Source organism: Molossus molossus, unplaced genomic scaffold (genome assembly GCF_014108415.1).
Source record: "Molossus molossus isolate mMolMol1 unplaced genomic scaffold, mMolMol1.p scaffold_m16_p_6, whole genome shotgun sequence".
In the NCBI taxonomy this organism is placed as follows: domain Eukaryota; kingdom Metazoa; phylum Chordata; class Mammalia; order Chiroptera; family Molossidae; genus Molossus; species Molossus molossus.
Window position 1 is genome coordinate 72,969,406 of NW_023425399.1, and position 14,596 is coordinate 72,984,001.

General features: G+C 35.6%; 1 protein-coding gene across 1 annotated transcript in view; it reads left to right on the top strand.

Moving 5' to 3' along the window:
• Positions 1–13,670, top strand: part of YES1 (YES proto-oncogene 1, Src family tyrosine kinase) — an 85,034-nt gene extending 71,364 nt beyond the window's left edge. Inside the window, exons 9-12 of the mRNA XM_036245507.1 lie at positions 3,845–3,921; positions 5,204–5,357; positions 10,090–10,221; positions 11,254–13,670. Of these exons, the coding sequence (XP_036101400.1) occupies positions 3,845–3,921; positions 5,204–5,357; positions 10,090–10,221; positions 11,254–11,462 (572 nt within the window). The 3' untranslated portion in view covers positions 11,463–13,670. The remainder of the gene's footprint in view (positions 1–3,844; positions 3,922–5,203; positions 5,358–10,089; positions 10,222–11,253) is intronic.
• The last annotated feature ends 926 nt before the right edge of the window (positions 13,671–14,596 follow it).

Genomic DNA, 14,596 nt, shown 5'->3' on the forward strand with positions numbered 1-14,596 from the left:
ACTATCTTTTTTTGTACTACTGTCAACTGAAATGTTTCCATTTTCCCAAACCCCAGACACTAATGTGGGACCTTTTGTTACGAGGTTGGGTAGGGTGAGGATAAAGACAAGAGAAGGTTGTTGCTGTTCCCTCTTTTTTCCTTTGCCCAACATGCTTTAGAAAAGAACCATAAAATATGCTGATAGGCTCACTTATCTACATTTTTTTTACTCTCTTAGGAGTCACTTATCCATATTAACACTGATTTTGTCATCCTTCAGTAGTCCATCTTGGCAAACAATATAGTTCCATCTAGTGGTGACAGGGTCAACTACAAGCTCTACAAATGCTATAGGAAATGTCCCTAAAAGGGACAGAAAATCCAAAAGGTTAAAATAACTGACATAGTCTATTAATTGATAGCCAAAACATACCTAAAGACCCAAAGCACATGGAACTTTTTGAAAGGAAGCTCTCCTGCAAACCACTGCCAGATATCCCATTTCAGAGTGCATTAGATGAACTAGAAAGGGAAGAAAGAGACCAACAAAGAGGAAATTTAAATCAAGATATTGATAGCATAAGAATATAATGGATATAAAGCTAATGGTCCATTAGGTTTGTATATTGATTTCAAGAATTATTTTATTGTGGGGAGCATGGTGGAAGTCTGTGTCAGGTTGATGGGTTAGGTTATTTCTAGATGGAAGATTTAGAATGTAAAATCACAAATGTCTCTTCTAGTTTTTAAAACTTTGTAATTTCCCATCTTGCTATTCAGGTACATAGCAGTTGGCTCTCTGTAATCCATCCAAACTCATTGCCTCAAGTGCTCCCATATAAATTCACTTTTCTGGCCAGATGGGTCTTCTTGTTGCTTCTTGTTTCTGTGGGTTGATTCATGTTATTTCCTTCACCCAGAATTTGGTTTCCCTATCTCTTAACCAGTCTATCAACTATACTTCCTTCAGACTGTACTTAAGTCAGGTGTTAGAAGCCTTCCACTAATATTCCAGTGTGTCATGATTGTTATATCCTCTGAAATCTTTAGACTACTCTAGAAATTAACAACCAAAATGTATTGGATGTGTCTAATATGTAAGGCACTGTGCTCTTTATTATAAGGTATCAAAGGTTTAAAAAAAATTTTTTTTTTATCCTCACTCAAGGACATTTTTGCATTTATCTTTAGATAGAGCGGGAGGAAGAGAGAGAAACATCAATGTGAGAGACGCACATCAACTGGTTGCCACCCGCACAACCCCAACAGGGGCCCGGGACAAACTGCAACCAAGGTATGTGCCCTTAGCGGGAACCAAAACCAGGACTCTGGTCCGCAGGCGAACTCTCTGACTGCTGAGCCAAACCAGCCCAGGGCAAAAGGTATCAAAGGTTTAAAAACACCCAGATAGCCCTGGCCAGTTTGGCTTAGCGGTTGAGTATCGGCCTGTGGACCAGAGAGTCCCGAGTTCGGTTCCTGCTAGGGGCACACACCACCAAAATAAATAAATAAATAAACCCTCCCATAATTTAAAAACAAACACACACCCAGATAACTTTATAAACCAGAAAAAGTTAAGGACCACTGATAAGACCCAAAACATTCTATGATAAATGGATATAAGAAACATTTGAGCGGGTAGGGTGAAAGGAGCTGGGGGTTTTTTGTAACTGGTTAAAGATCAGAAAAGAAGAATTGTCCAAATGATACAAATTCCAATCCTGGATTTCTATGTTCTACAGCTTTTGCACTATTTTAGCAATTATCTATTGTTACACTGAATGGCGTTCTACTTAGTGTATTGATCAAGGAGAACTGTATATCTTCCAGGTTAAGAAAAAGAAGTGTCCTCTGTTTAAGGACAATTCCTTTACTGTGTACTTGATGCTTCTTTATCCTTCTTACATTAAAAAAGAAAATCCTCTCTATCCCCAACATCTGTTTTTCACCCACTACTCTACTTTTTTGCTTCCCTTCACAGCCAAAATTTTTTTAAGAACAGACAATACTCCCAGTCTCCACTTTCTAACCAGCCATTTACTCTTTTTAAAAGCTATTCAGGTTTATTTAACGTCAACAATTTTCAAAGTGTTTAAAAAAAATTATGGAGTATTTCAAACATACAAAGAATACTGTAACACCATTCACATTTAACTAATGTTTACATTTTTTCATATTTGCTTCAGATCTTTCTACTAAGGAAACAACACATTAATTGAATTCTTTTTACCCCTCCTTGAGACCCATTCTCCTTTTAGACCTTCTTTTTAGTCCCTTTGGACCCATTTCCCTTCAGAGGTAACCTCAGTTTTGAAATTGGTGCTTTACCTTTCCCATCTGCATTTTTTATGTTGATATATTTTTACTAATATATATTTACCTATTAACAGTATTTGATAAAATTCTCTATGAATATACCATTGGTTATTCATTCCTTTTCCAATGAACATTAGGCTGTTTTTAGTTTGTCACTGATACAGGATAGGCAGTGCTACAGGGAATATCCTTGTACTTGCCTCCTTTTGCACATATGTAAGAGTCTATAGTGTGCACTGAATGGCAGCAGCATTAGCATCACCTGGAAACTTGTTAGAAATGCAAACTCTGGGAATGGGGCCCAGCAGTATTCACTTCCCCAACCCCTTATATAATAATAGTTCATTGACTGCTGTCTATCCTGTTTATTAAATCTCTCTGATAATTTCCCCTTCTCTCCATTTCCGTTGTCATTGTTAGATTTTAACATACTAGTCTCTGTTTCCTAGACTAGTGCAGGAAATTTAAGCTTAATTCTTTTATGTGCGTTGGCCCAATGTTATTCTTCATATTACTATTGGAGTTACTGCTTTTCAACATAAATTCGATCATATTGCTTTTCAGCATAAAATTTCATATGAAAAGGATAAAGTTCATTTATGCATTACCTTATGTGTTCTGACTCTTTTCCTTCTGCTGCCTCATTCTCATCTTTGGGCCCTCTGTTCTTGCATAGCAAGGACTGTTTTCAGTTCCCTGAACTTACTTTGCTGTTTTATGCATTACAGACTTTGTACTTGTTAGTCCCTCTTGGAACTCCTGTTTGCCCCATACTTCCTTTAAAATGCATCTTCTCTGTAAAACCTTTTCTGACTTGTCCATAGAATTAACTATATTCATTGTGTCTCCGCTTACTATTTATAATAACTTTCATAACACCTATTTAGAGCGTTTGTTTGCATGTATTTTGTAGCTCTGTATACTATAGTTTCATACTAGATCAAGATCTTTTCAAGGGCAGAGACCATGACTTATTTGTCTTTATATTCTTTGCAGTACCTCACATGTAGAAGTAGACCCTTAGTAGTTTGAATGGGCAGATAAATGGACAAACACAGTAATAGAGGAATAGCAGCTAGACATTCAAGGCTTTCTCTTTGCTATTATTCATAATACTTTGCTATTCTATGATATCTTCTGCTGAAAATGAAGTTAGTTGGACTAACAGTTCCATGACAACTCAGCTACCTAGATTTAGTTTTAAGTACCCCAGATATTCTCAGGTGTCCTGAGTTCTTGATTCAGATTGACTTAAAAATGTATAAGTATCTATATTACTTTTTGAATCAAAATTGGAGATGTTGATCTTGATCAAAGCAAGGAAGGAATGCCTATAATCTGGCAAAATGATCACATTTTTCCTTTTTTCATATGTTATCAAGAGAAGTTTATAAAATTTAGTTTAGGAGCCTCTTCTAGAATCTTAAAGATAGTTAGTCAGAAATTCTAAAGTTGCAAAAAAATATTAAAGAATGAAAAGCTGAAGTTTAATATTGTGATGTGATTCGTTTGCTTATTTTCCATGAATGTCTTACTGTCTCTTATAGGGAGCTTATTAGATTTCCTGAAGGAGGGCGATGGAAAGTATTTGAAGCTCCCGCAGTTGGTTGATATGGCTGCTCAGGTACTTGTATATCTATACATGTATCATCAATCTGAATTGAAAATGTACATTAAAAATATAAAACAATTTAAGTAGAATACCATTATTTAGTGAAATCATGGAATTTTAGAGCTGGAAGAGACATTAGAGATAATCCAGTCTGATCTCCATGTTATAGATAATGTAGTGTCTGAAGACCAGCGGTAACTAAAATTCAGATAATAGTAGTAGTAGAACCAGGTATATAATTACCATTACACTTCTGTCCTGAGTCATATGGCCTTTCATAAACATATTCCTCCACAAATATAAAATTTATATGTATGTTTTCATCCTCACCTAGGATATGTTTGTTTTTTTTTATCCTCACTCAAGGACATTTTTCCATTTTTTTGCTCGGATAGAGTGGGGTTGGGGGAAGAGAAAGAGAGAAACATCAACGTGAAAGGGACACATTGAGTGGCTGTCACCCGCACGACCAACCAGGGCCGGGGACAAAGTGCAACCGAGGTACGTGCCCTTAGCGGGAACCAAACCCGGGTCTCTCTCGGCCGCAGGTCGACGCTCTAACAGCTGAGCCAAACTGGCCAGGGCTAGGATATGTTTTTGTTTTTTTTTTTAGAGAGAAAAACATCAATCAGTTGCCTCCCGTAGGCGCCGCAACTGGGAATTGAAACCATAGCCTAAGTATGTACCCTGACCAGGAATCAAACCCACAACCTTTTGGTGTATGGGACGATGCTCCAACCAACTGAACCACTCACCCAGGGCTATAAGTATTTATATTTTAACAGATAAAATTTCAGACAGTGAATGATTGCTATTCCAAAGGAAATGGTACTTTTGGAAACCTCTAGCATATGATGAAATTTAGAGAAACTTTGTTCTAAGAAACTGTACATGTGAGACTTCAACATATGCCAAGCATAGTCCACACTCCTGAGTTCAAGGCTTATAGACATTCTACAGGAGAGGTTGGCAAACTGTTTTTGTAAAGGGCCAGAAATGTTTTAAGCTTTGTAGGCCACATACATCTCTGTTGTTTCTCCTTCCCTTTCCTTCCTCCTCCTCTCCTGTTCTTCCCTTTCCTGCCTCTACTCCTCCCCTACACCTCATTCCTCTTCCCTGTCTTCCTCCTCAATTACAGTGTTTTCTGTTTTTTCTGTTATCTGCAAGATTATGCCATTACCATCATCTCCTTTCTAGACATATGATTTTTTAGTGATTGGACTTAACATTAACCAAAATTGTTTTATCCCTCCTTCCCTTTGTATCATATGTCCTTTTTTTTTTCCTTTACAAGATTGCTGATGGTATGGCATATATTGAAAGAATGAACTATATTCATCGAGATCTTCGGGCTGCTAATATTCTTGTAGGAGAAAATCTTGTGTGCAAAATAGCAGATTTTGGTTTAGCAAGGTTAATTGAAGACAATGAATATACAGCAAGACAAGGTAAAATTGTTTTTTGATAAATGCTTGTAACCTAATGTTCAACAGATTTTCTTACCATTCTTTTGAATACAGGATTTTACAGAATACATGATACCATGACTTTCTGATAGTTATTTCCCCAAAGAAGAACTTGACTGAGTATTCTTGCATTGTAAATATAGTTCCCTTTACAATTCTTTTGGCACACCAACAAATAAACATTTTAAAATTCCTTTTGTAACAAACTTCAGAACCATCCAAATTTTACTGTACCAAGGAACAGAAAAGGTATATTTGAAGCTAATATATTAAATAGTATATAATTTTATAAAGGCTTTGGAAACCATTTCTAAGCCAAGTTTATAGTGTCTTTATTATAAAATTGTGATTAAAAACATTTGAAAAATTGACACTGTAAAGAATGAAGGGAGCTTGTGGAAATTAACATAGGTTGTGTCTTCTATTTGGCATCTGCCTCTCTAAACTTGCATTCAGTGCACACTTAATGAACACATATATATGCATATGGGAAGGGTATGGGTTTCATAATTCCAGTTCCATCACTTATTAGCCTAGAGATTTCAAACAACTTATCAGACCCTTTTGACTGAACCTCAGTCTCTTAATAAAAATTTTATGGTAATGTTTACATTTCAAGATTGTTGTGAAACTTGAGTGAAGTAATAGATGTATAATATCTGGCATTATCTAACATAGTAGATGCTCAATAAATATTATTGCTTATATTTTATTTTATTTATTTTTTAAATTCTCACTGAGGATATTTTTCTGTTTATTTTCATATAGAATGGGAGGGCGAGAGAGAGAAACATCAATGTGAGAGAGACACATCAACTGGTTGCCTCCTGCACAACCCTGATCAGGGCCAGGGACCAAACTGCAACTGAGCTATGTGCCCTTGACCAGAATTGAACCCATGACTCTCTGGTCCACTGGCTGACGCTTTAACAGCTGAGCCAAACCAGCCAGGGCATATTGCTTACATTCTTTTTTTTTCTTTAAATTTTTTTTTCCCTTTATTGATTTTTAGAGAGAGAGGAAGGTAGAGGGAGAGAAACACTGATGAGAGAGAACATCAGTTGGCTACCTCTTGCATGCCCCTCTTTGGGGATTGGTCCACAACCTGGGCATGTACCCTGACTGGTAATTGAACCTGTGATTTCTTGGTGCGTGGGTTGATGCTCAACCACCGAGCCACACAGGCCAGCCGAATTGCTTGCATTTTAATGAGCAACATAGATCTATATATAAATAACTGTAAAGCAAGCTATTGTATAATTAATGTCAAAGAATATATGGAGCTCTGGCCAGTTTGGCTCAGCGGTTAGATTGTTGGCCCACTGATCAGAGTCACGAGTTCAGTTCCAGTCAAGGGCACGTACCTAGGTTTCAGTTTGGCCCCAGCCCTGGTCAGGGTCATGTGGAAGGCAACCAATTGATGTGTCTCTCTCATGTCAGTGTTTTTCCCCCCCTCTCCTCCCATCCCTCCCTCCCACTCTTATCTGAAGATAAATGGAAAAATATCCTCGGGTAAGAGTGTTTTAAAAAAGAGTACATGGAAAACACTTTGGAAAAGCAAAGAGAACAGGAAAGACTTCACCAACGTGATGGCTTGAGAACAGGGCCTTGAAGAGTATAATTTAGGCAGAGATTAAGTAAAGTTCAGTATACATCACCACAGAGGCTGTCCATCCTGCATGAAATCTTCAGTAAACCTTCATACCTACAAAAATAAATGCCTTATCACTCATCATGATCTCAGAATAAAGTACATACCTATAAATGAATAATTTTAGCTTTGTAAATTGATATATAGTCAACCTTCTTTCTCTTTTTTCCATCAGATTGTAACCTTTTGTCAAAGACTACATTGCTATACAAACTATTGGGAACTGTTATCTTAAACCACAGATTCTCAGCCAGTGGTGATTTTGCCTGCTATGGGACATTTGGCAATGTCACTTATCTTGAGACATTTTGGGGTTGTTACAGCTGGGAGGCTACTACTGGCATTTAAGTGGGTTGAGGTCAGGCATACTACTAAATTCCCTACAATGTAGAAGCTAGTCCCCACCAAAGAATTATCTATCCCCAAATGCCAGTAGTACCAGGTTAAGAAACCCTGCCTTCAACCCAGTGCTTTCTTTTCAACATCTATACCTTTGTGTAGTTCCCTCCAGCTAGAACATCTTCCTATTCTTCTATAATCTTCACCTAAAAAAATTCTAACCACTCTATTTCTATTTAATTTTTTTCTTTATTTTAGAAAGAGGAAGAGAAGGAGAGAGATAGAAACATTGATGAGAGAGAACATTGATTGGCTGCCTCCTGCATGCCCCCTACTGTGGATTTGGCCCACAACCTGGGCATGTGCCCTGACCAGGAATTGAACCAGCGACCTTTTGGTGCATGGGTCGATGCTCAACCATGAGCCATACCAGCTGGGCCTAACCATTCTTTAAAGCTTAACTTAGTTACCCCCTTTCTAATGAAACCTTTTGTGATTATGAAAATTGATCTTCTGTTTGTCTGAACATCTAACAAGCTATTTACAACACTATATGCATACATACAGAAAAAACCTGAAGGATGTGAAACACCTGTAGTCACCACTGTAAGTATATAAGCTGCACAAAGGCTATGTTTTTCTCTCCCATAACAGTTATGATAATGTCTTGTGCATAAAAAGCACACAATAAACATTTGAATAAATTAATACAGGCTTTTAAAAATGATAGTACAATGAAATTTTCCAGAGAAATATCATAAAATGAAAAAGATGATGTTAAAAACCAGTAGACGTTAGAACCCAACAGCCAATGGTTAGCTATAGCTACTAGGTGATAGACTTACCAAAAATTTATAGGTCCTGTAATACATGTTTTTTTGTTTTGTTTTGAATCTTTACCCAAGGATATGTTTTTATTGATTCCAGAGAAAGAAGTAGGGGGAAAGAGAGAGAAACATTGATATAAGAGAGAAACATCAATCAGCTGCCTCCTGTATGCATCCAACAGGGATCAAACGTGCAACCTGGATATGTGCCCTGACTGGGAATTGAACACACGACCTTTCAGTGTATAAATGACTCCCCAACCAACTGAGCCAAACTGGCCAGGGCTATAATACTTGTTTTTTATTATTTCTTTTTTTTTTTTTTTTGATATTTTATATTTATTTTATTTTTATTTTTATTAATTAATTTTTGTTACAGATGATTCTCCTTTTTCCCCCACTGATTCCCCCCTCCCCCTCCCTCCCTGCCCTTTCCCCAGATTGTTGTCCATGTCCACTGTTCATGCATACATGCATATAAGTTCTGTGGTTTATCTCTCCCCCACCACCCCCCTCTTTAGGGGATTGTCAGTCTGTACCCGCTTCCGCGTCTCTGGGACTACCCCATTCCTCAGACTGTTATGTTCATTATATTCCACAAATAAGTGAGATCATGTGGTATTTGTCTTTCTCTGTTTGGCTTGTTTCACTTAGGATGATACTTTCAAGGTCCCTCCATGTAGTCTCAAAGGATAAGAGATCTTTCTTTCTTACAGCTGCGTAGTACTCCATTGTGTATATGTACCACTGCTTTTTTATCCATTCGTCTACTGATGGACACTTGGGCTGTTTCCAGATCTTAGCTATTGTAAATAGTGCTGCTACAAACAGGGGGTACATATATTCTTTCTGATTGGTGTTTTAGGCTTCTTAGAGTATATTCCTAGAAGTGGGATCACTGGGTCAAATGGAAGTTCAATTTTTAATTTTTTGAGGTAACACCATATTGTTTTCCATAGTGGCTGCACCATTCTGCATCCCCACCAGCAGTGCACTAGAGTCCCCTTTTCTCCACACCCTCGCCAACACTTGTTATTTGATGATTTGTTGATGGCGGCCATTCTGACAGGTGTGAGGTGATACCTCATTGTTGTTTTAATTTGCATCTCTCTGATGATTAGTGATGATGAGCATTTCTTCATATGTTTCTTAGCCATTTGTATGTCCTGTTTGGAGAGGTGTCTATTTAGTTCCTCTGCCCATTTTTTAATTGGATTCTTTTTGTCTTCCTTTTGTGGAGTTATATGAGCACTCTATATGTATTGGAAATTAACCCCTTATCTGATATATCATTGGCAATTATGCTCTCCCATACAGTGGGTAGCCTTTCCGTTTTGATGATTGTATCATTATTTCTTATTAGAATTTCTACCTCTATTTTTTTTTTTTTTTTTAATCCTCACCCGAGGACATTTTTTTATTTTTTGTTCAGGTAGAGTGGGAGGGAAAGAGGGAGAGAGAAACATCGACGTGAAAGGGGCACATCGAGTGGTTGCCACCCACATGACCCAACCAAGGCCAGGGACGAACTGCAACCGAGGTACACGCCCCTAGCGGGAACCGAACCCGGGTCTCTCTGGATCACAGGCCGACGCTCTAACCGCTGAGCCAAACTGGCCAGGGCTCTACCTCTATTTTTTTTAATGGTTTTCTGTACCTACCAATAATATATTTTTTTTAATGTCATTGAATATCTTATCAGAAACAAATGTGATTTAATACAAATTTTAAATATTAAAAAAAAGTTTTCTATGTATCTTGTACTTTTGAAGAATTTAACACTGTTGATATATACAATGAGGATACTGACAAAAAATTAGCCCTCCTTATGCCATTATTTACACAAATGGATTTCTAAAAACAATTTATTGAAGCAAGATTTTCAATACTGTTTTAGGTGCAAAATTTCCAATCAAATGGACAGCTCCTGAGGCTGCACTATATGGTCGATTTACAATAAAGTCTGATGTATGGTCATTTGGAATTCTACAGACAGAACTGGTAACAAAGGGCAGAGTGCCGTATCCAGGTAAGCTTGCATTGTATTAGCTCTTTGTTATCCCATTAGTCACTTTAATTGGAGTTTATTACAAGCAGAAATGTAAAGGGGAAGGCCTTTTTTTTTTTCTTTCTTGTCTCTCTCTCCTTCCCTCCCTCCCTATCTTTATTTTGGCATTGGATGAACAGCATCCTATGAGAGTCACAATCCTTGAGATTGTGTGCCCCATATTCACCTCAGCTTTCTCCCTTAGGGCATTTTCCAAAAGGGCCATTCATCTCTACTCTTCTCTCAGATAATAAACATACCTCAAATATCCTGGGTCATCTTTCCCACACTCACAACCCCCCTCTCTCCCAGTCCCTCTCTTACAAGTTATAATAACATGGTGAGCTATGAATGAGGATAGGGTCAATTACTAAAGGAATACAAGAAAGGAACTGTATAATAACGTGAAGAAAGTCAAACAGGTGACAGTAGATAAGGAAACTGTTTCAGGAAAGTGAATTAATATAAAGTTACATAGTAAGTATACTTGGCAAAACTAGGTTTTAGAATGCTTTCTTCTGAAAGTTCTTTTAGACACTATCTTGCCACTGTTCTTTATTAACCCAACTTTGGTAACTAATAACTGTTAATATCAGAACTTTAAAGTAGCACCCTAAATTTTTATTAATCAATTGGGGTTGGCTTTTGAAGGCCTTAGTGTTGAAAGTAAGGTTTTAGGTGGAATGAAAAAAATTAGACATTCTGAAATAGTCTAGCATTTTCTAAGCTCTTTTTGATGTAGTCTGACATTGAAAATTTATTTGTTAAAATAATCATTTTACTAAGTAAACTTACTATACTTTGAATCATTTTGTGGCTAGGAGATTTGTTCTATTTTTTTTCCCTAGTTTATTGAGAAATGATTAACACGCATCACTGTGTAAATTTAAGGCATACCAACCACGTAATGGTTTGATCTACATATATATTATGAAATGATTATCACAATAGGTTCATTGTATGCTACTGGTGTTTGGCCTCATTGTTTTTTAATGTTTGAATCTTGTGTGTTAGGTATGGTAAACCGGGAAGTGCTGGAACAGGTAGAACGAGGATATAGGATGCCTTGCCCTCAGGGCTGTCCAGAATCCCTACATGAATTGATGAATCTTTGTTGGAAGAAGGACCCTGATGAAAGACCAACATTTGAATATATCCAGTCCTTCTTGGAAGACTACTTCACTGCTACCGAGCCACAGTACCAGCCAGGAGAAAATTTATAATCCAAGTAGCCTGTTTTATATGCACAAACCTGCCAGAATGTAAAGAACTTATGTAGACTTCCTCACTTACGTACAGGAATCAAAAGAAGAAAATCTTCTTCACTTTGCATGTTTTTAATGGTAAACTGGAATTCTGGATATGGTTGCACAAAACCACTTTTTTTTTGTTCCCAGTGTTAAACTCTAAAGTACCAATGATGAAGTTTCCAATTTATTTCAGGGTCCAAAGAAAGTATATTATTAAAATATTGATGACAATGTGAGTGATAGCATGACAATGAAAAGCAACAGGGCTACTGTTCATAAGTCACTTTCTTTTTTTTATTCCCCAAACTCAGAATTAAGAGAAAATTATTTATCATTATAGACAAAATGTGGGATATATTAAGTTATACACCATACTAAAATCTAAAATCAAGGAACTTCATGGGACCAAATGATTCCATTCCATTTTTTAAAATTGCATTCATTACTCTCAAAAGTTTTTTTAAGTTGAAGTTAATATGCGGTTTTAATATGTGCCCTCCTTGCATGGAAATGAGCAAGGTTTTTGAAGCAAAAAGGAATATAAACATCTAAAATTTGGTTAACTGTTAGACAACAGCAGTGGGATTTGAAAATACAGTGCACTATGTTAATATTCAAACTCATGGAACTGGAAAGTAGAACTTTGTCACTTGAATCATTTTCTGAAAAGCTTAGTTTAGAATAATGAAGGTAACTAGAAAGTGAGTTAAACTTTTGTAAGTTTGTGTTGATTTTTTAAATGGCAATATATAATTGAAATTGTACTGTCCAATGCAAGAGGAAAATCTTTCAATCTTTAAAATAGCATGAAAAAAGTCCCAGCATTTAAATAGATATTGTGAGATATAGTTAAATATGTACTTATGGTGATGGGTGCCACAAATGTAAAATATCATTAGATCAGGGATTTTAATGCACTTTTGTTCTTATTGCATATAGACTAACAGAAGAAATGTATTTAAAAGAAATATGAGAAAAGAAAAATGTGCAAGTTTTACAGATAGAGGGATGGAATGTTATGTTTAATGTTGATTTATGGTGTGACAAAATGGCTTTGCTGGCACTCAAATCTTCTCACTTATCTATTTTTTGAGATTTTAAGAGTTATAAGGTATGGCTGTAAGACTAATCTAACCATAAACACTAAATGACTGTTACAGCCTCAGAATAACTAAGTTAAGGCTTCCTATTAATTCCAATGATACAGCATTTACGCAAAACATTTTTAAAACTCCGGTTTTCAAATCCATGTTTGAATTTACATTTACTTTTTAAATATATTTAATAGTGATGAATTTTTTTCTCTTTTAGGATTTAGTTGATTTAGAATGGAAAACTTATTCAGAATAATAATTGGTGAAAGGAGAGACAGTTTTTGCCCATTTAAAGTACAGAAATGAAATGTACAAAATAAGACTGATTTTTATAACTAACTCAGAAATTCCAAAATATGAATTTAAATAGCAGCATTACTGGCTTAAGGATCTAGCAAAGGAACTGAATCTGACAAAATAAAAGTCTGGTATTTATGTTTTAAAATACATTTTTATAGTCACATAAATAAAGCAATATATCAGGTCCTCATAATTTAGGAATATAATTTTTACTGTCAGTACTTACCTTATCATTAAATTTAGCATTCTGTGCCATGGTATCTATGTGGAAATTCAAACCATTTTAAAATGTGACAGATGAACTTCATGCAAGTTGGCAATGGTTCTGGTACTAAAAATTGTGGTGGTTTCTTATGTTTACGTAACTGCTTAGTAGTGAATCCCTCTTCCAAGAGAATCTCCCTATGAAGACCTCCATCATCTTTTACCCTTAATGTCTGCAACCTGTGACATCAGATTTTTAAAGGGCTTCATGTGAACTAGGGTATAATTTTTCTAGGATTTAAAAAAGCATAACAAAATTATATGTTTATGCACTAATTCTGTTCAGAAAAATAAGCCAGGAAAAGTTGATGGTATTCATTTGGTTTTAACTGAATGGAGCTCTTCCTTATAATACCAATTGTATAATAAGAAAATAACACTAACTCAATGTGTATTCAGTTTAAATGGTTATGTAATTTTAAATTGCCAAGAAAAATAAACAGCTTTTTACATTTGAAGATTTTTTTTCCAAGACCTTTTTCACCTTTAATGTCTTAATGTGGAACTTAACCCTTACCAAAAAAAAAAAAAGGTTGGTAAAAACAACCTTCTTTCTAGAACAAACACTTTTTTAAATGAATAATGTTAGCCTAAAACTTACTATTTTTATAAAGTATTATAATATTGTTTTGTGGATAATTAAAATAAAAATTCTCATTGAATGTGCCCATTTACTTATTTATTTTGCCACTACTCATACTTTCTCATCAGATTTTTAAAATTGGTATTTAAAGCAAAGTATATTTTGAATTTGTTCTTCCATTTGAAAAAAAAAAAAGTGTTTTGTTTTATCTTGATTAGAGATAAACCAATTCTTTATTAAGTTCAGAACATTATTGAGCTCATTCTGTATGGTTAATTTTCTGTCAGGTGAGTGACATTTTTACAATTTTGTTGTTTTTTATTTTATTTTTTTTCTTTATTGATTTGACAGGGGGAGGGATAGAAACATCAGTGAGAGAGAACATTGATTGGCTGCCTCCTGCATGCCCCACACTGGGGATTTGGCCCACAACCTGGGCATGTGCCCTGACCGGGAATTGAACCGGCAACCTCTTTCGTGCATGGGTCAACGCTCAACCACTGAGCAAGTTTTTTTTTTTAAGGTATTACCAGCAACTACAGGTAATGTATTATACAAAGTAACCTAAGTGATTTGAGTGAAGCTATTCACAGAGAATCTATGTTGAAGGATATAAAATAGAATAACCTTTTGATCATAAGGGATTTAATTTTCTAAAAATGAAAAAAAAAATACATGATCTTATGCCTGTGTGTATTTTAACTTCTATAAGTATAATGAAAATAAAGTTATACTAAATTATGAATGGATAATAAAAAGCATTTGTTATTTTCAGTAAGGTATTAGAATTACCTTTGAGTATGTATTATCTAAAATTATAGTTTTGTTTTTCCCTAATAATTTCAGAAGAGTAACATTTAATCAAA